Raw genomic sequence first — 24,066 nt, 5'->3', positions numbered from 1 at the left:
TGTGTTTTTTATGTTGTTTGCTCTGGTTGAATTCTCATGGTATAACAGAGACTTCAGTCGTAGTACCTAACCTTAAACATGTTTATTCTCAAACCAGAGCTATAGTACATAAGTCTGGTATATGTGATCTCAAGACTGCCTTTTTGAAATCTCGCACTTGTCTTGGTCTTGTGCCTTGTTGGAGTTGGAATTTTCTCAGTCTCTGACTTCTTCTCTCAACTCTCTTTGCAGTCTCTCTTCCACTAAATGTGTACACAAGCAGCTTGGCTGATAGCAAATTGTGACAAACATGTGTCATAGCTATGGGCCGAGGCAGTCAATTCAGCGTCTATGTAGATGTCTTTGGTCTAACTGTTTAATTTAGTCTGCCATGAATCTTAAAATTTGGCAAATTCTTGTAAACTTAGCTGCTGGCTGAGACAAACCAGCCCCTCCTCCGCCCACCAGTGGTACCTGCAGGCAGTGAATCACATCAGCAGAAGGAGGAGGACAGAGGACAGGAGGAAGGACTGATACAGACTGATGTCTGCGTCCTCCATTCTTTCTAAACTTCTATGGTGATATCAGGATTATTATTAATTTTACTGACAATTGTTTTCAGTGAGATATTATTGTGTTAATATCATGGATAGATAGATAGATAGATAGATAGATAGATAGATAGATAGATAGATATTTCTCTCAATCCTAACTCCTTCTTTACTATATTAGCATTAAAAAGATACTAATGCCTGGAGTCAGTTTTGACTTCCTAAATCAGACTCAACTGGAATTTGTCTTGGACTTGACTTGGACTTGATTAAGTCCTGTCTTAAAGCTATTTGGATGGTAAACACCTCAAAGTAACTCGTATGGGTGTTTGTGTGTGGTTCCATCACAGATGAGAGTGGCATACTTCAACTGATGACTTTCCATTATCTGTTTAGTTGCTGGGCAAGGCAGGGACAATCATAACTTTAACACATTGCACTTATTTCTTTTCTTTCTGAAACCTTATTTAGGAAAACACTGGCTTCTGTCAGTATCAGTATCAATATCAATATCACTGCACCGTTTATAGCATTAACAATAAAAATGAAATAAGATAAAATTAAGGAGAAGAGTAATGGTAGCACAGCGGCCCAGCATTGGTCAGTTGCAACATACACATTCCAAAAGAAAATTAGAGCTTAAATAATTAGTCACAGTCAGTCAACAGAAAACTGTTCTAACTGGTAAATAAATCATCACCGTCATCTTTAAAAGCAAGTTTTCTGGCTTCTGCCCCCTGTGTCAACACTCACTAGTCCTTTTATACTCCTTTCCCACCAAATCAGCTCTGGTTCTTGAAGCGATTCCATCCAAACTCTTGGAATCTCTGTTATCTAACAAACCAGCCCATAATTCTGCCTTGAGGGGAACCATTGTACTCAGGGATGTGTCGTCAGAGGAGGGCGTTGCACAATGCCCAACAGAAGTAAAATAGAAGATATAGAGGACTATTGCAGGACTCCACCCTCTATTTCAAACCTGTAGAATATGACACCCCACCCACTGATGTCATTATGGTTCACAATTTAGGTCAAGGAAAACATTTTTTTTGGTTTACGGCTTCCCAACCAATTTAATTTTGGTTGAAATGTTCCAAATGGCTCAAAATTAGGTGCACATACTGCATGAAATGGATTTAATGTTGTTGGAAAAGGGGTATTAGACTCCTACAATAGCACAAATTGAATATATTTGGACCTTGGCCACCCAAAGATTGCACCCTATGGCTCTGTGAGACAACAACCGGCATTCCTTACTACCTTTAGACATCCTACAAACCAAACAATTAATGGTAGTAAATCAACAATGAAACCAGTCATTAGTTGCAGCCCTAAAGAAAACAATAAAAGCACAATCCAGATACCAGTACATTCAATTTGATTTGTTTTGAGATTTTGGATCCCACTGCATGTTTGGTTTACCACTATGTTTTAGGTCCAAACTTTAGCTAGGACAGGTTGCCAGGTATCATAAAATAAATTACCATTATACATGTTTCTCTGCACTGCTGCATTAGATTTTGGGACTCGTACCAGCACTTGCATCATTGAAGACAAATATAGTGAGAGAGAGGGCATGAAGAAGTTAAAACAACTCATCAGACAAGCTGAAAGTTGAGCTATAGTTGACTTTATAAAAGTTAACACCAGGTATCAGTGGAAAGCTGCTATGGCTCCAACTGGTCCTGCTAACAGATGACTACTACAACAGACTGAACAAGTTTTGATAAATGTCCAAGACAACACATTGTTTTCCATGAATGTGCACAGACACAAACTGCCTCGACACCATCTGAACACGGCCTACTGCCACAATCAGGATCAATCCAAGTTAGCACCATATTGACTGCCTCGAATCTTGATACACTCTACGACGAAGTGAGGAAAACTCTGTTGTCACTGACATTCAATATCACTCTGTGTGTACACACAGAGATATTCAGCTCCTCGGGGTTATTGCTGCCGTTTGAGAGCAAGAGGGAAGATAATAGCCCTTTTGAAAGCTGAATAAAAATAGCAAAACTTTGGTGGGCATCCAAGTATGAGCATTGGTCTACAGAGGACTCAAACTCTCCCTGCAACCAAGTTGAAGTCCCACACAGACAGCCAAAGAGTACTTTTTCAGTTTACTCAGTCTCCTCCAAAATGTTCTGAATGAAATGACCAAAATAGACATGAAGGATGAATAAAGATCCCAGATGCTGCCAAATGGTTATGCTGGTAACTTCACTGAAAAGAACATATATGAAGTTTTAAGTAATGCTATGAAAAGACACATCTAAACAATGGTAGCATGTCTAAAAAGGTGCCTATAGACTGTGATCATAAGATCTCACACTGCGAGATACGTCAGACTTAATGATTAATTTTGAGAAGATGAGCTTGTGTGATGGATATTTGGTGAATCATGTCTGCGATTCACAATACAATCTACATAGGAAACAAACTGATCCGAGCAGAGACATGTCATTGCATCATCCATCTGCTTTGCTAAGCTTTTTGCCCAACACATTCTCACTTGGACCTCGTCACATATTGACATGCTTGGTCATGGACTTTCCATGTCCAAGTACGATGTGTAAGGTACCCTGGGTGCGTTGGTTGTTGAAGTTCTGGGACACCAAAATAAACGCACTACGCCAGTACAACATTGCAAATTGATGTTTTCGTTCCTTGAACAACAAACACACACATGGTTAGTTTTAGGCAACATAAGCAAGTGCTTAGATTTAGGGAAAAAGAACCGGGTTTGGCTTCATAATTACGGGATGCGTACACTGCTCTCTCGGGTGAAAGTTGGTGTTTGTTGGATCCATTCACCAGCACTCCGGGCCCACCCCAGTCAGACTTTCGCTGCCTTAACTTCCATCTCTGTCCCACCACGGTCTCCCCTGACGCTGCTGGGCGCTGTTAAACTATAACAACAACCGGCTGCATATCATGCTGATGTTAAAGGACGCCTTTTTCCATTGGTTTCTGGTGCCGCAAATCACTGCCCAAGCACCAGATTTTGGTGATTTTGGAGTGAGACCGGGCTTTTTTGCCATATAGTGCCGGCACTTCTATGCATCAAAGCATAGAAATCAAATGCTTGTGAAGCCAGTTACACGATAGGTGAGGAGGGTGACAAAAAAATCCTATTTTTAAAAAGGAGTTGTGGTACATTTTAGCCATTTAGCATTATCCTTGCTCGCCTTTGTGTTATACATTATTTTCAGCTTCATTCTGATTGGTGTTTGTAGACATGGGTCGTTGCAGCAGTGATATTACGAGTTCTAAATATCTGACGCTACCTGAGTTTTAGGTTTAGTTTTGGATCAGCAAAGCTTTAATTGAAGCTATCTAGCAGAATTTCTGCATCAGGACCACACTTCAACCGTGTCACTTCCTGCATTAATACTCGCCTAACCTGCTCCTTGTGTTACGTTCTTGTATTCTTTGCATCGTCCACCCACCTCGTTCTTCTCCTCCTCCTCCCTACTACATAGGGTGCTGAGGAAGTTCGTTGTACCCCAGGTTTTACGGCGGATTCCCTGGCAAAGGTTCCCCAAGATACATTTGGCAAAGCGGATGAGTTACAAACAGACCAAACCTGGCACATCAGTGATGTTTTTCATTATCAAAACTGTATATTGTTGATGGTGTGGTCCTTGACATGTGGCCAATGACATTCACAAATAGTGGACACATCTAGCGGTCTGATCTAATAACACCGTTTTGATTGACACATTACTCTCAGGGGTTTCAGCTTAACAGATCAAAAACTAGGGTAACACTACAGCATGTCCATTGAAAGAAGCCACCATAAGAGAAAATTCTAAAAAGCAGACATAACTTTGTGTTTTAGAATTGGATTTTATTTTTTCTAATTTCCTCTCTGGGAGACTTGCTAAATGTATCTTGTAGGGGCACTTCCACGTTGGGAACCACTGGTCCAGAGTAAAGTGCTCACTCAAAAGGAGTCTTAATTGATTGCATGAGCTGCACGATGGCATTCTTGGTTTTGAGATTAACCAAACTCCTGCAGAAGCATGTGCTAAGCGATACTCATCTTGTATGTCTTGACTGGCTGCAGGGATACAGAAGCTCAATCCACTCAACGAATCAATATTTCGGGGTTTTCTGAGCTACAACAGGTGTAACAGACGGACAGGTTTCTGGGTTTAGTGTTGCTTGCAGGTATGAAGATAGTGAGAAGAGAGTGTGTGGTTGTGTGTTTGCATGGAGAGACTTCTGGAGATGTACTGTACGAGCGTAGAAATTCAAATGTCTGTTCTTTTCTGCTAGACAACAATTTAAGTCCAAGAGATGGCGTACAGTTTTAGACACCAGAGCCTCAATCACCCACATCCACAGCAAACAAGAGTAAACAGAGCCTTACAGTAAGCCTATTTTACGTAATAAAGACATCCTCACTGACACATATGCTCCGATGTGTGTGCGGTTGGGGGTTGGGGGGTAAATATAAAGAGGGAGTTCATCAGCCTACAGTAGCTTTAGGCCCCAAAATGCTCTTTGGTTGTCCCAGATTATAGTACTGTACAACAGTGATGCAGAATTGGACTAAAATCACTGAACAGATCGTCTAAAGTCAAAAGCCTTACACTGAAGGGACTGCAGAGGACATAAATAATATGTAGCTGCTGTACAGAACGCGCTGTTACATTGAATTGCAGAGTCTCTCATTGATGCCAATCAGGCTTATTTTTTTCATGTGATGCCTCCACAGCCGACACCTGAACATCTAGCCATGATCAGTTCATGTTTACCCTGCAACATGGACATCTGGATTCATTATTGATGCTGTGTTGGTGCCGCTGCATGTGGAAAGGGTGGGTTTGGCGCACGGGGAGTCGCCTCTGAAAACCCCAACACACACTCGCTCACACACACATACACACAAACACACAGATCTGAAAACCCTTTAAACAGACACTCGGCTCTGAACTTCATGTATTCACATCATGAATGAAGGAGGTGGCCTTTTTTTGGAAGCCCAGAAAACACCGCTTGAACATGCTTCAGGTGTGCGCTACCCGCAGTAACGAGACTGCGATGCTGAGCCAATGCAGCGGCAACACACGCCCCTCCGCTCCGCTCCGCGCTGCCTGCCTGTGAACACACACACACACACACACACACACACACACATACATATATACACACACACCGACTCCCCCCAACCCCCCCTTGTCGTCGACGGACACACACATCCGAGTCTGGACCGCCAAATGAATGAGCAGTCAACACATCCTGCGCTGTGAAAATGCATCTCGATGTTACTGGATGGTCAAATGTGCAAACGCAACCGTGTGACACATTTCAATGGGGGGGGGGGAGAGCGCGGCCGCGTCTACGGCGGGCGTGCGTGCAGCTGTGTAAAAATAATTTTGAGGTGGGCGCCCTTCGAAGCATGAAGACACACATGTAGGGTATGAATGAATAAAATCTCACATTGCTCAGGTGTAAATCATGAGGTGATTCTTTTTTTTTTTTTTTTTTTTGAAAGGGGTTCACATACACTTGTGGTGGTCTACTTACGCACTGCCTCCTTTTTTGGGTCTAGGGCACTGGCAGTCTGCTGTATCTGGCCTATTTTGTTCTGGAGGACCCAGACCCGCTGGTTGGTGCTAATGATGTCGTTTTCCAGCTCCTGAAATAAGGAGCAGGCGTGCCGGGCCAGGTCGGACAGCTGTCGCAAGGTCCGGGACAGAACCACGTTACTGATGGCACACAGGTCCTCGAAAAGCAGACCTTCATCGTTGGGGATCTGGTGCCTGCACAGAAGCTGTGGCTCCACAATCCTTTTGGCGAATGGCATTTTGCACGCCAGAAATAATAGGAGTTGTAAGCCAAGTGTAAATTCCCACTGCCTAGAAGAAAAAGGGAAAAGGGAGAAACAGACAACATCCAAATATATAAATCCACGAGAAACCCGATGAGGTTCAGGCCGACCGCGCGTTATCCCCGGGCGTCAATCCAAAGTTCCCAGATTCTCCTTGAGATCCTCCATCCTGCTGCTGGTTTCTGGGGATCACTCACACTCCCGCTCACACACGCACACACATGCACACACATGCAGGACACAGCTAAGCCCAGGTCAGTGGTGTGAGGATGCGTGTTGAGTCTGCGATCATGGGTTGCCTCCGTGCAGCGTCAAACCAGCCAGGACCAAAAGGAAAGACTGCGCAAAAATTTCAAAATAAGAGCCTGATTTGAGTAGACTTAAAAGCAGTGATAGAGAGGAGGTCTGAAAATGTGACAGAGAATACTAAAAACATGGGTGATGAAAACACACAAAACAATAACATAAGGAATGTGTAGAGAAGTCTTGTATTTAAACACACAAATATTATTTCATACCCAGTCTGCACGCCTGAAGCTTTTATTTTGTAGGTCTGTACACAGTTTTCCGGTCTCACTGTGGTTACTTTTCTGGGAATTGACACAGCCTGTGTCTGTGGCCTGAACAGTGTGCAGGCTGAGAGGATGAGAGAGAGGACTGAGGTAAAACCCGGAGACGTGGGTGTGTGTGGACAGGGAGCAGACAGGGAAACCAACCTGCAGCTACAAGTTTCTCAGCGAGGTGGATGTATGTATTAGACAGTTGTTAATTTGTTTTCAATATCAAATCTTTGATAACCCAAGGAACAACAGAGGCTCTGTAGCCTACTATAATTTCACAGAAGCAGGTAACAAGCTTAACTTTAACTTCACATATGGCATTTCTACTATATGACAAAATTTCACAGGGTTGACTGGCCAGTTCAGCTGTGCTCACAACTAATGTGATTTTGACAGACCTTAAAGAACAGTGGATGTCAATATTATATTAATGTCCCCTTTCATACCTTCGCCCTCTAAAAGCGACGATGCGTGTGCAGTATCTGTTTTGATAATTTGACATTATGTACTGAAACTCTGAGACATACATGCTTAATGTAAAATCAAAGTGATACATTAGTGGACTGATATTATCAGGTGAATCTGTCTCATCAGAGATAATGTGACATCAGTATATATGTTGACACATATGTGAAAGGAAATTGCAGCATGTAAATTTTATAGACTGCAGTTTCATGTACAGCTGATACTTATATTTTGGAATAATAGTTTAATATGGACACTTTAGGGACACCATAATAAGCATTGTTGTCCCCCTTGTTGTTTATTTGCACATACAATTTTCACTTTGCACTGAATATGCTCACTTTTTATCCACTGCTCATTACTGTTATTATTATTATTATTTATTGTTGTTTCTTGTATTTTCTGTACTTTTTTTTTGCATGCCTAGTTTTTTAAGTTTTTAAATTTTTAAATCTTTAATCTGACTCTGTCCCCTTGACTGCTGTAACACTGGAATTTCTCAATTGTGGGATCATAAAGGTGTATCTTATCTTATTTTATATTATATTTGTACTTTTGAGTATAGTTATTCATATTAATTTAATGTCCAGTAACTGTTTTAATTAACTGTTAAAGGGACAGTTCACCCAAAATCAAAAATACATATTTTTCCTCTTACATGTAGTGCTATTTACCAATTTATCAATCTAAACTGTTTTGGTGTGAGTTGTTGTGTTTAACGAGCCTTCTCTCGAATATAATGGACCCAGCACTTAGCTGGTGGTGCTAACAGTGTCCAAAAAAAACATATTTGAATAACTCAGTGTTACTTAAGATCATCCACAGACCTTGTTGTTAGCTGTTTCAAGAAGGACCTATTAGTGGTGGGCGATAAGGCCCTAAAATAATGAAATAATATTTCAGGGTATTTTTGCAAAAACAATATTCTTAATGATATGACAAACTAGTCCATACCCATTGGTAGCTTTGTCACCTTCTACCTATGTCAATCCTCAATGCCTATGTGCAGTTTCACATAGATTGACCACGTCAGTGAGTAGAAAAACGTGGGACAGACAGAATGACACACTGACAGAATGACACACTGACTCCATGATTATGTACACCATACCATACCATGACTTAGTCATACCAAAAATTAGAAAAAAAAACTACACATCTAACAAGTTTAGTAAAAATCGATATGGCGGTTAGGCCTAGATCAGATTATGTGTGGTCATATGCCTACAAAGTTGCGTGGTGATCCGTGAAACCTTTGAGATGTTATACACCTTTATGTGATGAGCCACGCCCTCCGCAATATTCATTGCCTTATAGAAGCTCAGTTTTAGTAAGTTTTCCAACTTTTGCCAAGAGGGAACTTTAGATATTGGTCCCTAGATTATGTTCACCCAGTTTCATGCAGATCGGTCAAACTTCCTAGGAAAAGATCGATTTGAAGTGTTTTTCAAAAAATTCAAAATGGTAGAAAATCTATATAACTGGAAGTTATGGGTTCTTGAGGCAAATGTGTTCCTCATGAGGAGAGGCATCTCTGTGCAAAGTTTCAGGTCTCTACAACATACGGGGCATGAGATATGCCCATTCAAAGATTGCTATAGCGCCCCCCTTTGGCCAATTGATGTAATATTGCTTCATTCGCATCCTCCCATGACCCTCTACCACTGTGCCAAATTTCACATGGATTGACCAAGTCAGTGAGGAGCAAAACGTGGAACAGACACACCCACACACCCACAGAGTTTTCATCATTATCTAGTAAGATTAGTAAAAACATACTTAATTTAAGAAAATAGAATTGCAACAAAATAAGAGATATAGTTTTACAGTTTTCCTTCAAATATTTAGTAAAAACTAAACAAGAATTATCTCATTTCTTTAGTCTGTGAACAACAACAGTAACTCAGTGAGATCCAGATTCTGTATACAGTATTAATAGTTCAACAACATAAAACCTACTACAAATTACACATTTAAACAGCTCCCAAACACAAAAAATGTACCCTAGGATCTATATATGTAAATCAACAAGTCATTTCTTTCTCTTTTAGCATCATGTTGAGTGATTGAGGTGGTGTTTTTCCACTTGGACATTTATGCTCTGCCATTTCTCCTCTAGTCATCACACTGTAACCTGTGACCGGCTGTTATGACACCAGAACTATTGCATGGTCACATATATGTAGCTTTTTGTGCATGATATGCATAACATACAAATATCCTTGCTGCTGTTTTTTAATCGATATTTGGCAATTTAGGGTCAGATTTGATAACTGATCATTTTTGTTATGTATTTGTGCAGTTTGTCTTTTTTATATTTGTTAATTTTGTTGTGTGAAACAGTTAAATCTGCACCCTGACGCCAAACACAAACTTCACTTTGTTTGTAAAATGGTCACCATTCCCAAAGATACACCAGCAGGCTGATTGGCTCCATGATGATTGGTGCTGTTAACCAGCCAACCTTGATAAACATCTCAAAATCATTAACAATTCAAGAAGTGCACAATGAAAACTCAATTAAAAATAGATCAGCCCCAAAGAGTCAGACTGTCAAATCAGTTTCCTTCCTGCTCAGTTTTAAACATGATTATAAAGGGACGCAGGACAACATTAAATGTAATGCACTATATTACAGTATAAACCAGCAGAATATAACGTAGTGCACACTTCACTGTACAGTATGTCCTGCTCGAGCACTGAGGCTTTAAACTGTAAACTTCTCTGAAAAGTTCCCCTACAGCAGGAGCCCATACTGTAGCTGAACGATGTCCAGTGAACAGATTTTTTTTTTTTTTTTTGCTGAATGTGAGTTTCCTGGTTGCTAAGCCTGGCTGTTGTGTGTTTCATTCACAGTGATTATCCTATAGCCTCTAGGCTCAGTCTGTATATAGACATGTCCGCGGTAAACTTGCTGTTGCAGCAAATTTGAGGCAGCACAGATTGACAGTAACCTGTCATGCGCTTCACTCTGAGCTGCCAAGAAGACAAGCGTGACTACAAATTGTTGTATGTTTGTGTCCCAGCAAACAATAAACCATCCAGTGATGATTTATAATGAGCCAAAGGAAGCTGATGGTCATGGGGACGAACAATATTGTTGGTTCTTGGAACAGACAGTGTGAAATTCTTTATGCCTTTACATTTTTCCATAACTTGAACATTTCCACCATCTTTCCCCTTTATTATGAATGTGTGACATGGTGGTTATTGCTTTAAAGGCCCGGTGTGTAACATTTAGGGGGATGTAGTGGTATGTAGCGGTGATGATTGCAGATTGCAACCTGCTGAAACTTCTACAGTTTAGGATTCCTTCAGTGTTCATTGTTCAGGAGCCGGATTATCCACAGAGGTCTCTTCCTCTCCAAAACCAGGTGATTAAAACCAGTAAAACACTGAATAAAGCAGTTTCACGTTACTAATCAGTGTTTTTCCCACGCTGTTTCGTCACATCTGAGACAGCCCACTATCCCAGCAACTGCTAGTGTGTGCTCACTGCTCACCTGTTTTCTCTGATACCTAAATGTGTGCTCACCTTATTTCTGATCCAGAAATTCAGGAGGTTTTCACCAGGAGCTGAATTATCCGCAGAGGTCTCCTCCTCTCCAAAACAAACGGACCAGGGGTCTCATTTATAAACACTGTGTACGCACAAAGCAAGGCCTGAAAGAGGTAAACACCACCTCCCACGCAATCTATAAAAACAGACTTGATGGGAGAAACTTTGACCCATGCTTACCAACATTTTGGAGATGGGAAATTGGCTATGCAGATGGCGAGGTTAAAGCCTGTTTGTAGAAACTGTTGAATATTTTTTGGCGCACACCATTTTTGGCTTTTGTCCGTACGTACATTTTTAGTGTGGATCCTACGAATTGATTTATAAACAAGACCCCAGGCCCCACACTTCCCTCACAGGTCAGGGAAAAAGTGTTTTGGAAAAGATATAGGACATAATTTTTGAACTATTCAATCACAGCCTGGGGTTGGGCCCATCCTTGCCTTCCAGCCATCTGAACCCTGTATCCTCTTCCCTCTACCCTGGAACCTGAATCTTGTTACCTGAATCTTACCTTTACTTTCCCCTGCCCTATTCCTACCATCCTGTGGAATCAGTACTTCCTCTGTTTCAGTAATAAGCCCTTTCAATAAATCTCTGAACTGTTTCTGTCTTGTTTGCATTTGGGTCTAGTCCTTGTTGAAAAATGTGATACTATCCCTTAAAGAGCATGATAATACCAACTTTGTCCACAGGAGGGCACTGTTGCATCAAGTTGATGTTCCCAGAGATGTAAACCAGGTGCACTGCCTTTGAGTGTGCTGCTGCTCTGACACCAACATGATCAGTTACTGATAGTGATATGATAGTGGTGCTTCAAAAGCACACACAAATAAATAGATAAAAAACAAAAACAAGCCTGAGTCTGAGCATTAATGAGTGTCAAGCTATGAAATTGAATGGTAACCCGAGGTCAGAATAGTCAGAAATTTCTGGGATAAAAAACACTTCTGATTCACTTTGATGTCTTTGTTTTATTGGTGTAGGTTATTGATTGATTTGTAGCAGAGAAACAGAGAGTATTACATAATCTTTTGTTGCTGGGAATGAATGAAAATAATAAACCTTGCCCTCGTGGCTGATTTCTTATCAGCATTTAGGGCCTAACAGTGCGTGACTTGCATTTCATCTGGTGCTCGGAAATCCACTGCCACCAGATAAGAAGGCTAGAGGTTCATCTAATGTTATTGTTTCCTGTTCCTTTGATTTTTTTTCCTCAAAAGGTCATGTTTGTTTAAGAAATGACACTTAAAGAACATCAGTATAGATAAAACAAGGACCTCAAGTGCACAGGAGCAAAAACTTTTTTTCAGTCTTCTGTTAATGATAGAGATAATAACTTTATTTATAATGAACTTTTGAAAAGCAAGAAATTAAAAGTTACAAATTCCCAAAAGATGAAACAAGATCGAGTGATTAAACAATTCAATAAAGTCTATCAGTTGAGAAAAAGATCTTAAAAATATAAAAGTTAATTTTAAGGAGATTGTTTTTAAGAAGATACTGCTTTATATCGCAGAGGAACAGTCAAACAGTCTTCCATGTTTTGCTCATAATTTAAAGGAGCAGTGTGTATGATTTAGTGGCATCTAGCTGTGAGGATTGCAGATTGCAATCGGCTGAAACTTCCTTGTTCAGGTTGTTTTTAGTGGGAGCCAAATTATCTGCAGAAGTCAGTTCTTCTACAAAACAAATTGACCAGGTGATACAAGCCCCTTTTACACTGCCAGATTTTCCGTGTATTTTAGGCCGTTTTGCCGGCAAGCTGCGAGCGTTTAGACACACAGAGCTGGATTGGTAAGTTGATCCGAGGTGCCCAATTTTCCGCCTCGTAGGGTAGACATATTTGCGAAACCCTTTTAGTTTAAACAGACTGAGGTGGCCTTCCGCAACGGGAGGGGCTGTTGATGACTTGTGGGAGGAGCTGTTGATGACGCCGCATGTGTGACCCACTGGCGGTGGATTAACAGGGAACAGCTGATGAGGAATGAGCAGCTAGTAGCAAGAGGGAAACGCAAACCTGACAGACACTGTAAAGATGAGCAACTGGGGAGACAAGGAATTGCGTGCCCTCCTTGCCCTCGCAAAGGAAGAGGCCATTAACTGTCAGATGACGGGAACGGTGAAGGACGGGCCGACTTACGAAAGGATCACAGAAGGACTGACCAGCCGCGGCTTCCCTCCCACATCACTGTTTACGTCACGCGCTGAGCTACACGTTTTGTTACTTGCTCACGCCCCCCATTGCCCCGAAAAACGCGTATTCTGTATAAACGAAAGTAGGTAGACAGCAATTTGCTGCACTCCCCGATTTTGTTTTTATACTTCCAATGCTGAAAAAAGACTGATTGGGCTTTCCTGCAAATTTGCACAATTCCTGTTTAAAAAGGGCTACAGATTAATAACAACACAAAATAAAGCAGTTTTACTCCGCTGCTGTTTGGCATGTCGAAGATAGGCTGGTAGCCCAGTACCTGCTAATGTGTGCTAGACTTTTTTCTCTGACAACTTTTCACGCAAAGCAGTCATTAAAGGGGACCGTTATTTATTTATTTATTTATAAAGCCGTTTTATTGTATAAGCATGGGTTTTAATGCTATAGTTGTATGTGAGCCACTACAGTGGATTCCAGTGCGTCATGCCATACACTGCCACCCACTGGCCAGGTGTTGTAAGTGCAACTAAAAACCAAGATATCTGATGGAATGCAAGAAATGTTGTGCAGCTCAGGAGCCAATCCTTCTATAACAGGAGACCCTTGCAGGTAAATAAAATCATCAAGTAACACATAAAAAGTAATACAGTTGTTAAAATTTCCAAGTATTGATTTTGCATTGGGAAGAATTACAATATAAATAATTTATGTAAGCAGAATGTAACTTGCAATTTTTGTGACAAAAACAATATTTTGATTTTTGTAATTTTGTAGAAAACATTGATTGAAAAAAAAATAGTTTAACGGGGAGGTGCATAATAATTCATGCACGAAAGGGTTAAGATACAGACATTCAGAAGCTTTTTAACAGGAGCCAAATTATCTTGCCAAAACAAACAGGCCTGGTGATATAAATCGGTAAAAACACTGAAAAAAAGCTGTTTCATGTTAAAGAAAATCAGTCAATAAAACATACTTATCATGGTATATTTAATTTCTTCCAGTATATCCCCCTAAATTCTACACACTGAGCCTTTAATGTTTTTAGTGATTGTAATGTACTTTAAGGTGTTTTTTTAGCCCGCTTCTTAGCTCATGACAGCACACTTTGTGCCAAAAGATTTTGAATGTATGTCATAGTGTTTCAGACTGATAGGAAACAGAGAGGAGATATCAAAAGAACTCATGTGCTCACTACAAAAATGTATCTACATTTTCCCCCTTTGAAAAAGATGATGTGTCTATTTGGCGACTGATAATGTATCAAAGTATAACACAGACTCCCCCCATGTGAAGACAGCCCAGTGACGTTCACTGTTCCTCTGAAACATCCTATCTGTAAATGAAAACTCAGATATACCCTCAGTTATTGCTCTGCTGTCCAAAGGCCAAGGCAGCACAGAAGGTTATTGAAACTGTATAACAGATTACAGTGTCCCTTCTTCTCAGAGTTAGTTTGTGTGTGTGGATGAAGCAGCCAAGATGTCTGCCAGGGTTCTTGTAACATTGCTGGCTGTGTCCTGCGCTGTGTCTGCTCAGTCCGATGTGGAGAACAGGGCGAGAGAGTTTCTGAAGAGGTTCGACGAAGAGGCCACTCCGCGTATGTACCAGTTCTCCCTGGCATCATGGGCCTACAACACCAACATCACGAAGGAGAATTCAGACAAACTGGTGAGTACTGGGAGACTTTTTAAAATACAGATTGTGTGCTGTAGATTGGTCAGTGCTCATGAGGGTATTTTAATGTTCCTGTTTTCGTTCAGTCACAAGAGAGACAAATTTGGGACAAATTCTACACCCAGAAGTCAGAAGAGTCTCTGCAGTTTCCCATCGACCAGATCAAGGATCCAGAAATCAAATTACAGCTCATGTCCCTACAAGACAAAGGCTCTGGTGCCCTGTCCCCTGACAAAGCTGCACATGTAAGACAATTGTGCCATGTTAAATTTCATTCTGTTACAGATATTTGTTTGGATACAGTACAGGCCAAAAGTTTGGACACACTATTTTCATGACTATTTACATTGTAGATTCTCACTGAAGGCATCAAAACTATGAATGAACACATGTGGAGTTATGTACTTAACAAAAAAAGGTGAAATAACTGAAAACATGTTTTATATTCTAGTTTCTTCAAAATAGCCACCCTTTGCTCTGATTACTGCTTTGCACACTCTTGGCATTCTCTCCATGAGCTTCAAGAGGTAGTCACCTGAAATGGTTTTCCAACAGTCTTGAAGGAGTTCCCAGAGGTGTTTAGCACTTGTTGGCCCCTTTGCCTTCACTCTGCGGTCCAGCTCACCCCAAACCATCTCGATTGGGTTCAGGTCCGGTGACTGTGGAGGCCAGGTCATCTGCCGCAGCACTCCATCACTCTCCTTCTTGGTCAAATAGCCCTTACACAGCCTGGAGGTGTGTTTGGGGTCATTGTCCTGTTGAAAAATAAATGATGGTCCAACTAAACGCAAACCGGATGGGATGGCATGTCGCTGCAGGATGCTGTGGTAGCCATGCTGGTTCAGTGTGCCTTCAATTTTGAATAAATCCCCAACAGCGTCACCAGCAAAACACCCCCACACCATCACACCTCCTCCTCCATGCTTCACAGTGGGAACCAGGCATGTGGAATCCATCCGTTTTGGAAAACCATTTCAGGTGACTACCTCTTGAAGCTCATGGAGAGAATGCCAAGAGTGTGCAAAGCAGTAATCAGAGCAAAGGGTGGCTATTTTGAAGAAACTAGAATATAAAACATGTTTTCAGTTATTTCACCTTTTTTTGTTAAGTACATAACTCCACATGTGTTCATTCATAGTTTTGATGCCTTCAGTGAGAATCTACAATGTAAATAGTCATGAATAGTCATGTGTCCAAACTTTTGGCCTGTACTGTATGTCTTAAAATATGTTCCTTTCCTGTTTGTACAAGCTTCAGATCTTCTTGAACACTTCCTCATTGTGTTTACAACCTAAACATTTTATCCTTGTACTCTCTTTTAACTTGTAGCTGAGTCACGCCATGAGTGAGATGAGTACAATCTACAGCACAGCGACAGTGTGTCTCATGGATGACCCTCATAACTGCCAGACTTTGGAGCCAGGTACGACTCTGTTAACAAGGAGCAGTTATGGCAACGTGGCCTCCTGCTACTGTCAGCCAAAGTCAGATAAAGCAGTTTATAATTAACACAGTCTCTGAGAGTCTTTTACTGAAGTTTTTCAACAGAGGTTTAACCAGGACTCTGTAATCCAAACAAACAAACAAACAACAAATTTACATACAGGACTGAAGCTACATGTTTCCAGTGATCACAAGTCAGCAAAGTACTTGACTATTTTAATTTTATGCTACTTTATATTTCACCTCCACTACATTTTAGAGAAGAATATTGTACTTTCCCCTCCACTATATTTATCTAATACCTGCTAATTACTTTAAAAGTGATTTTACAATACAAAATCTGTGATGGGCCTGTCACATGCCTTTGTTAAAAAATTAAACCAGTGGTTTCCAGTCTTTTTGGCCTATGACCCATTCAGAAAATTGATGTCTGTTTGGGGCTCGTCATGGGCAAGTTATAAGACAATGGGCCCCTGCGAACAAATATGCAAAGGGCCCCACCACCTCTCTTATAAGGGAGCAAGACACACAGACTGTGTGGTTGTGTGTCCACTTTTGTTGTTATATTTTGTCTCTTTGCAGTTCTTTGCATCTCTTTGTGATTGTTCTGTGTCTCATTATCGCTGTTTTGCCCAGTTTTGTAGTTATTATGTGTCTCTTTTCAGTTCCTCAGCATCTCATTGTGGTCTTTTTGTGTCTCTCTGTAGTCATTTTGTGTTTCTTTGTGGTTGTTTTGTGTCTTTAAAGTTGTTTTCTGTCTCTGTGGTTGTTTTGTGCCTCTTTGTATTTGTTTTATGTCTCATTGTGGTTAATTTGTGTCTCCTTGTTTCTCTTTATAGTTGTCTTATGTCTCTTTGTGGTTGTTTGATGTCTCTTTGTATTTGTTTTGTGACTCTTTGTGGTTGTTTTGCCCATTTCTGTAGTTATTTTGTTTCTCTTTTCAGTTCCTCAGCATCTCCTTGTTGTCTTTTTGTGTCTTCTTTTGGTCGTTGTGTGTCTCTTCTTGGTTATGTTGTATCTCTTATTAGACATTTTGTGTCTCCTTGTGGTTGTTTTGTGTCAATTTGTAGTTGTTTTGCCCATTTTTGTAGTATTTTTGTGTCTCTTTGTAGTCATTTTGAGTCTCTTCCTAGTTGGTACATGTTAACTTGAGACACATTTTGCTGGTGAAGGCCAGAGGGGCCCCTGTGACTTTAGGCTTCTGGGCCTGCATGTGCCCAGTAAGCCCGTTCAGTAATCCATTATCGGGGCTCTTTTTCATATATATTACTGGAATATTGTCATTAATGTGTTCATTTAAGCTGGGTTTTAATATGGTCAAGTGGAGCTCATTTCAAGAACTGTATATGCTGTTGGGAGGTTTAATCTGTAACCATGCACATTTTAATGAATGTAGTGGGGTAAAAACTATAATATTTCCCTTTGTAATGTTGTGAAATGGAAGTATCAGTTATAAGAAAATAGCACACTGCTGTCATTCTTATTTTAGAGCAAATGTTCTCCTTGCAAGTTTTTTTTTTCAGATTTGGTAAAAAGACAAACATTTATTCATTCAATGTACTGTTTACAGGCCTGGAGAATGTAATGGCCTACAGCCGCAACTACTCTGAGCGTCTGCATGTGTGGGAGGGCTGGAGGAGAGCAACGGGGAAGAAGATGAGGCCTCTGTACGAAGACTATGTGGACCTGAAGAATGAAGCTTCTGTTCTCAACGGTGAGACATCTCAAAGAATATGCTACATGATGTAGAGATGTTTACTCGTGAGGATGTATCATGTTTTTAATGTGTGAATGACATGTGAATGACATGCTCTTGTTAATTTTGGATGGAAACTTAATGCAGTTTAAATAATTACTACACAGTGGGAATACTTTGACACTTAAGACTTTAAGTTTATCAGGGAACTCATGGATATAAGCTCACACTCTAGTTTGTGGATGCAAACACAGAGCTGTTGCTATTCCATGATCACACATGACAGATCCTCTCAAGAGCCTCTTGTAACACAGTGAACAAACAGCTGAGTGGCCTCGCACGTCGTAAACTTTAACTCATGAAGCAGTGCCACAGCTTACTTCACCATGCAAACAGAGATCTAGAGATGGTGGTATTAAGCGCTGCCCAGCGGCATCCGGTCAAAACGCCACTGGAAAGCAACATCATTTAAATTGCTGGAAAGTCACCATAGGGCAGGTGGGAGGGGGTTGTGTATGGGTCCAACTACACCGGACTTTCAGCCAGGCTACAGATGTTCGCCTCCCGTGTGAATGTAGAGCCAAACCATAATGTTTTCTTTTTCTAAACCTAACCACGTGCTTCTGTTGTCCAATTCTAACCATGTGTGTTTGTTGCTCAATGAAACAAATGTCACTGCTTGGTGTCAGTTTATTTTGAAAAAGACTGTATGCATGTAACAAGCAGACACATTTCCTGTGAAAACAGAAGTTTATTTTGAAAAGACACAGTGCATTTAACGGGCCTAAATTGACACAGCGTCCCCGAACATCAACAACTGACGCACACAGGATACGTCGCGTATAGTATGTAGATGTGAAAGTCCACTGACCAAGCATTAATATGTCACAAGTTGGGAGTGAGAATGTGTTATAATAGTAGAAGAGACAAAGTCAACGACAATTCTCCCAAAAATCTATAAACCCTCTGGCAGTTTTTTGAACTGAGGTGTGTCTGCTACGATGATTGATTTATCTGTTCCCCTCTGACACACACTCCCACAGGTTTTGCAGACTATGGATCTTACTGGAGATACAACTATGAGACCATTGAGGAGCACGCTCCATATAAGTACACCAGGGACGAGCTGATGGAAGATGTTGATGCTGTATACGAAGAGGTGTGTCTAATATCAGTGAATGTGTGAACCATGAAAGGAAGGCCCCAAAAAAGAGACTCAACATGGCCTCCAGAGAGTCATGTGACAATATCATCAGTAATATTGGTTCCTTAGGGCCCTGGCTCTTTTTTAAAGTATTGCAACATAATAAAGGATGTATTGTCTGATTATAAATGACCGAAACACTGAACCATAGAGGGTTAACAACAGTTATTTATTGTTTTTTTGTTTTTCCCCCCAGATCCTGCCCTTATACAAGGAACTGCATGCCTATGTGAGAGCCAGGCTTATGGAGGTCTACCTCGGACACATTGATCCAAAGGGACCTCTGCCAGCCCACCTGCTGGGTATGTCCTATTTTGCCTCACAAGAAAAAGATATAAAGTATAAACTATAAAAAAAAAAATCTTATGAAAAGAGTCACTTGTGCAACAGCAGAGCAAACTATGCCAAGGTTGTTTGATATTGAAAACAGCGTCATGATGGGGAGATGGCGATGTTGTAATCCATCTTATCACTATGCACTTTACATACCCTTGTTCTCAGTTGCTGCTAATCATTAAATTTGCTCTGATTTTTTTTCCATTGCAATGGTGGTCTTCAGTGTCCACTGTTGTTTCAGCTTACTGTATTTGGTTCTCCCCACTTCCCCCAATCGATAAGTCTTTATACTCTTATGTGTTGACTTGTGCCTTTTAATGTGTTTTTTTTACTTGCTGTACAACTAATTACCCTTTAGGGACAAAATAAGGTTGAAGTTGAAGCTGAAGCATTGGAGGCAGGCCCTCGTTCATTGCTGTGAAAGTTGCAGAGTGGCGCATGAAGCCAGAAAAGTGCTGCTTGCCTCATAAGATTGTCACTGGGATGACATTACTGATATTTGAATTGCTATTGCTGTTGCTTGAGGAAAGTTTTACAAATATAAAACCTCCATAGAGCAAAAATTCATCAAATAAAAAGTCATACATGACCTTGTTTGCAGTTCGAGGTGACCTGTCAACAGTTTTACAGACGTCTCTGTTACAGTGGTGGTCTATGAAGAAAATGCTTTTTGGGACACAGGGGATTTTTTCGCTGCATCACTGTGAGCAGCCACTTAGAAAAATTGAAAAACAAGGAGAAATAGCATCAGCCAAAAAGAAATGCAACAGATGTAATATAATGTATATACAGTATAGTGTTACGCTGAAGCTAGTTGGTGCAGCCTCCTTCTGGAAGCTGTCTACTTGAAGTACTTTGGGTGAAAAAAATGACCTGTTGTGTTGACTGTTCAGGTGACATGTGGGGGAGATTCTGGACCAACCTGTACCCTCTGTCAATCCCCTACCCTGGTAAAGATGATATTGATGTCAGCGAGGCTATGGTGAAGAAGGTGCAGTACAATGAAGTTGATTTTGTTATTCTGTAATATCAAAATATACACATTATAGTGCATGCAGTGATTAAGAAATTAAACAAAGAAGGCTTTAAAATCCTCTCTTGGAGCCTAAATCCTCTATCAAATGTCAACTTGTATTTCAGGGCTGGAATGAGACACAGCTTTTCAAAGAAGCAGAGAAGTTCTTCATGTCTGTAGACCTGTACGAGATGTTCCCAAACTTCTGGGAAAACTCCATGTTTGTGAAGCCTGATGATGGGCGCAAGGTGGTCTGTCACCCCACAGCCTGGGACATGGGAAACAGAGAGGACTTCAGGTATGATGAATCCACAGACACCCACATATGAGCACGGTACAGCCATGTTGAAACTGGTATCAGGAAACAAGCTAAATCTATTCAACTGTCTGATATTGAACTCCAAAACGGAATCAATTATTCTCCAAAGAGGAGCACCTTCTTTTGTCCCTGTCAAAAATTTAACAAAATCAAAAACACATTTCTAATTTTTTATTTTTGTCACACTTAGTAGATACCAAAAGCAACACATGAAAATTAAATGATAGATCAGTTATTATTTTTATTATAGAAAAAGCAGCCTTTTATGTGGATCTTTCCTATGTTTCCTTTGTCCCTGAGCCAGATTTTGGACATTCAACCCTGCTTAATTTTGAATTTAATATTGATGTAATATTAACTTCAAATAGAAATGACACATACATACCCAATTTGATGAAATGTATTATGTGTTGTAAAATATATTAGTGTTTTATGTCTGTGTTCATAGAAAAAACACCTGTCCTCGGTCGATTCCGCCACACTGTAAAAAATGTAAATTTAGGAAGGGTTTTTTTTGTATACTTAATGACCACAGCAATAGTCATGTGACACGAGATCACATGGATGGACAAAAGTTAGCTCCATGGAGGGAACTAAAAATAAGAAAACAACAAGGTCAGTTGTTGTTATGTCAAGAATATCTTTCTTTGCGTCACTTCCAAACAGCTCATATTTCCTTTGAATGCACAAATAATAAGAAAAACAACATTTTATATTGTGTATTTTGTGAATATTTAATGCTAAAACAAATTCTAGCAAGCTAACATATTACAACATTTTTTAAAAATGTGACAAAATGTTATTTTTCAAGTCATTTCCATCACTTCTTTTATTATGACAGAAAATGTATGTTAATTAAAATGACAATGCCCCTGTTATATCGCTATATCTCTAAATATATGTTAAATTTTCTAAAAATATCAAAATCAAAATGGACCATAGTTGAAGAATGACCCATATGCTGTATATATTTGTATTTAAAACTTAAACGTTTAGGACAGTTGACTTAAATACAAGCATTTTTTTTTTAACATGTATGTGTGCTGTGTTGAGCAGAGTAATCTAACTGTAGATCAGTACATTAGAGCTGTAAATATGAACTTGCTGGAACAATGATGTTGATTAATCTCTGAGTCATTCTTTCTTGCTGATAAAGGTAACAAAAGTCTTCACATGGTCAAATATTAATCCATAAAGTTGCCACAGCACTGACCTTTTTTTTTTTTTTAGGTTTGAGTGTTTATTGCAAGAAAGTTTGTCCAAATGTAAAAACTCTTTCTAAAAGTCAGGTTTAATGGTTCCTGGAGTGTCAGCTTGGGTTAAACTCACAGATTAAAACATACTGAACAGCTTCAGAGTTTGTTCTATCTGACTCATCAGAAACGTGTCATTGCGCAGGCTGTTTTATTGGTACAGTACATCTGATATGGTGTCATGCCATATCTGCATCACATATTATAACTGCTGACTTCAACACTTCTTCTGCGATGTCGTTAGGATCAAAATGTGCACCAAGGTCGACATGGACAACTTCCTCACGGTGCACCATGAGATGGGTCACAACCAGTACCAGATGGCTTACTGTAACCTGTCCTACCTCCTGAGGGACGGAGCCAACGAGGGTTTCCACGAGGCTGTCGGAGAAATCATGTCGCTCTCTGCTGCGACGCCCAAACACCTGCAGAGCCTGAATCTGCTGGAAGCTGACTTCGTATATGATAATGGTACGATTCATCTAGACCAGTGGTTCCCAACTGGCAGGTCGTGGTCCAAAAGTGGGTCGCAGGATGGACCGCAAGTGACTGGCAAACATGTCAAGTTTGTTTAAAAAAAACTCATTTCATTTTTAAGTACAGTGAATTTCTGGCACAGGGCTTTTATTTTGAAGTGCCATTTCCAACTATAGAGTGAGTAGCTCAGTGACATGGCCAAATGCAAGTATGATGTTGAATAATTAAACTCCAGTTGGGAACCACTGATGCAGACAGCACTGACAATCATCAAACCAAAGAAATATTTGTCCTCCAAAACATTAAAGCTGCTGTAATCAATACTTTTATAATAACAATGGGTGATTTCACTATGGCCCACTTTACATTTGTCAAGTATATCGTATCCAGATAAAATCCAGGTAACATTTATACTCAGCCACATACACATGTCTCTGATGGCCATATCATAAATCTGATTACAATCTGACTTGGTTTTCCTGGATGTAAATCAGGCTCGGCCCTCCTTCAGTTCAGAAGGACGTGGTTATGCACCTGAAGCTGTTTGGTAGCTGCCAAAAATGCCAGAAAAAGAATAATTTGTTCACTTCAGCAGTTAAGTTACAATAACAGTTGTAAGATATAGTAACAGTTAAATAGCCTTAGCTAATATTTATCCATAACCCAACCCAAAGACGCAAGTGAATCATATTTATGAACTATGAGCGAGACTAAAGTTTTATCATCTTCATTTAGGCCACACCCTCACCCACACAGATCATTAAGTGGTTGAATTGATCAGGGCTCAGATAAATGCTACAGCAGCTCACTGCACCTTGTATTTGATCGTAAGAATAGAAATCACCTTAGCTGTTTTTGCTTTAATGAGACAGAGAATAATGGCGCATTTCAGTGTTTGGACAAAGGTGACAGACCATGAATTCATTAAGGAAACCAGGTGTTGACTGTTGTGTTTTAAATCTCTAACAATGTTAGAATTTCCCAATGTGTAGATGTTAACAGTATAACGTTGTGCAAATGCTGGACTTTGGTCTCCAGAACTCCCGACTAAATGTTGGTATTCTATGATGTTGGCATGAGGCATTTGGAAGACGCTGGATTTTGGCACCTTAACAAGACAACTTAAAACCAACAAGTATCACCGTCATCTGTCATCAGTATTCCACGTCAAATTGACTTTAACATTTGATATTTTCTTGACGTGGAATTTTGGTCATCTGATGTCACAACCTAAATTCAGCCAAATATCAATGTCTAACAATGTTGATGGCCAGTCAGGTTAATCACCTGATGTTTTAGGTCATTGTTTTGAAAATCTGGCCCCAAACTTTTAGCCTTGTTTTCCATATATAGGCAACACTGAAGTGCCCAAAACTGCAGTTCTTTGAATGGCCACTTGAGGCTGGCTTCAGAGGCAAGTCAAGACAGACTCACATGTTAAATTGCCCAACTTTACAGCAGAAATAAACATGTTACAGCCTGGTATAAAAAAACGGTTTTGGCGTCTACAGCTAATCCCCTTCATCATGACA

At 40.3% G+C, this 24,066-nt stretch overlaps 2 protein-coding genes across 5 annotated transcripts in view; one reads left to right on the top strand and one right to left on the bottom strand.

The window, feature by feature from the left end:
• The window catches only part of nhsb (Nance-Horan syndrome b (congenital cataracts and dental anomalies)), a 69,533-nt gene extending 62,853 nt beyond the window's left edge, over positions 1–6,680 (bottom strand). For all 3 annotated transcript variants that reach the window (XM_049560215.1, XM_049560224.1, XM_049560233.1), the window contains exon 1: positions 6,072–6,680. In XM_049560215.1, coding sequence (XP_049416172.1) covers positions 6,072–6,351 — 280 coding nt within the window. In that variant the 5' untranslated portion in view covers positions 6,352–6,680. The remainder of the gene's footprint in view (positions 1–6,071) is intronic.
• ace2 (angiotensin I converting enzyme 2) overlaps positions 1–24,066 on the top strand; it is a 38,706-nt gene that overhangs the window by 6,457 nt on the left and 8,183 nt on the right. Inside the window, exons 2-10 of one of the 2 annotated variants that reach the window (XM_049560254.1) lie at positions 14,654–14,785; positions 14,878–15,036; positions 16,121–16,214; positions 17,805–17,948; positions 18,974–19,089; positions 19,331–19,436; positions 20,364–20,461; positions 20,611–20,783; positions 22,302–22,528. In XM_049560254.1, coding sequence (XP_049416211.1) covers positions 14,717–14,785; positions 14,878–15,036; positions 16,121–16,214; positions 17,805–17,948; positions 18,974–19,089; positions 19,331–19,436; positions 20,364–20,461; positions 20,611–20,783; positions 22,302–22,528 — 1,186 coding nt within the window. In that variant the 5' untranslated portion in view covers positions 14,654–14,716. Of the gene's footprint in view, positions 1–14,514; positions 14,786–14,877; positions 15,037–16,120; positions 16,215–17,804; positions 17,949–18,973; positions 19,090–19,330; positions 19,437–20,363; positions 20,462–20,610; positions 20,784–22,301; positions 22,529–24,066 lie in introns of those variants that run through there. The other variant, XM_049560245.1, reaches the window with a different exon arrangement.

The sequence above is a fragment of the Epinephelus fuscoguttatus genome, linkage group LG2 (assembly GCF_011397635.1).
Source record: "Epinephelus fuscoguttatus linkage group LG2, E.fuscoguttatus.final_Chr_v1".
Lineage (NCBI taxonomy): Eukaryota > Metazoa > Chordata > Actinopteri > Perciformes > Serranidae > Epinephelus > Epinephelus fuscoguttatus.
Note: the sequence above shows the minus strand (reverse complement) of the source record. Positions and strands in the feature narration are given on the sequence as shown.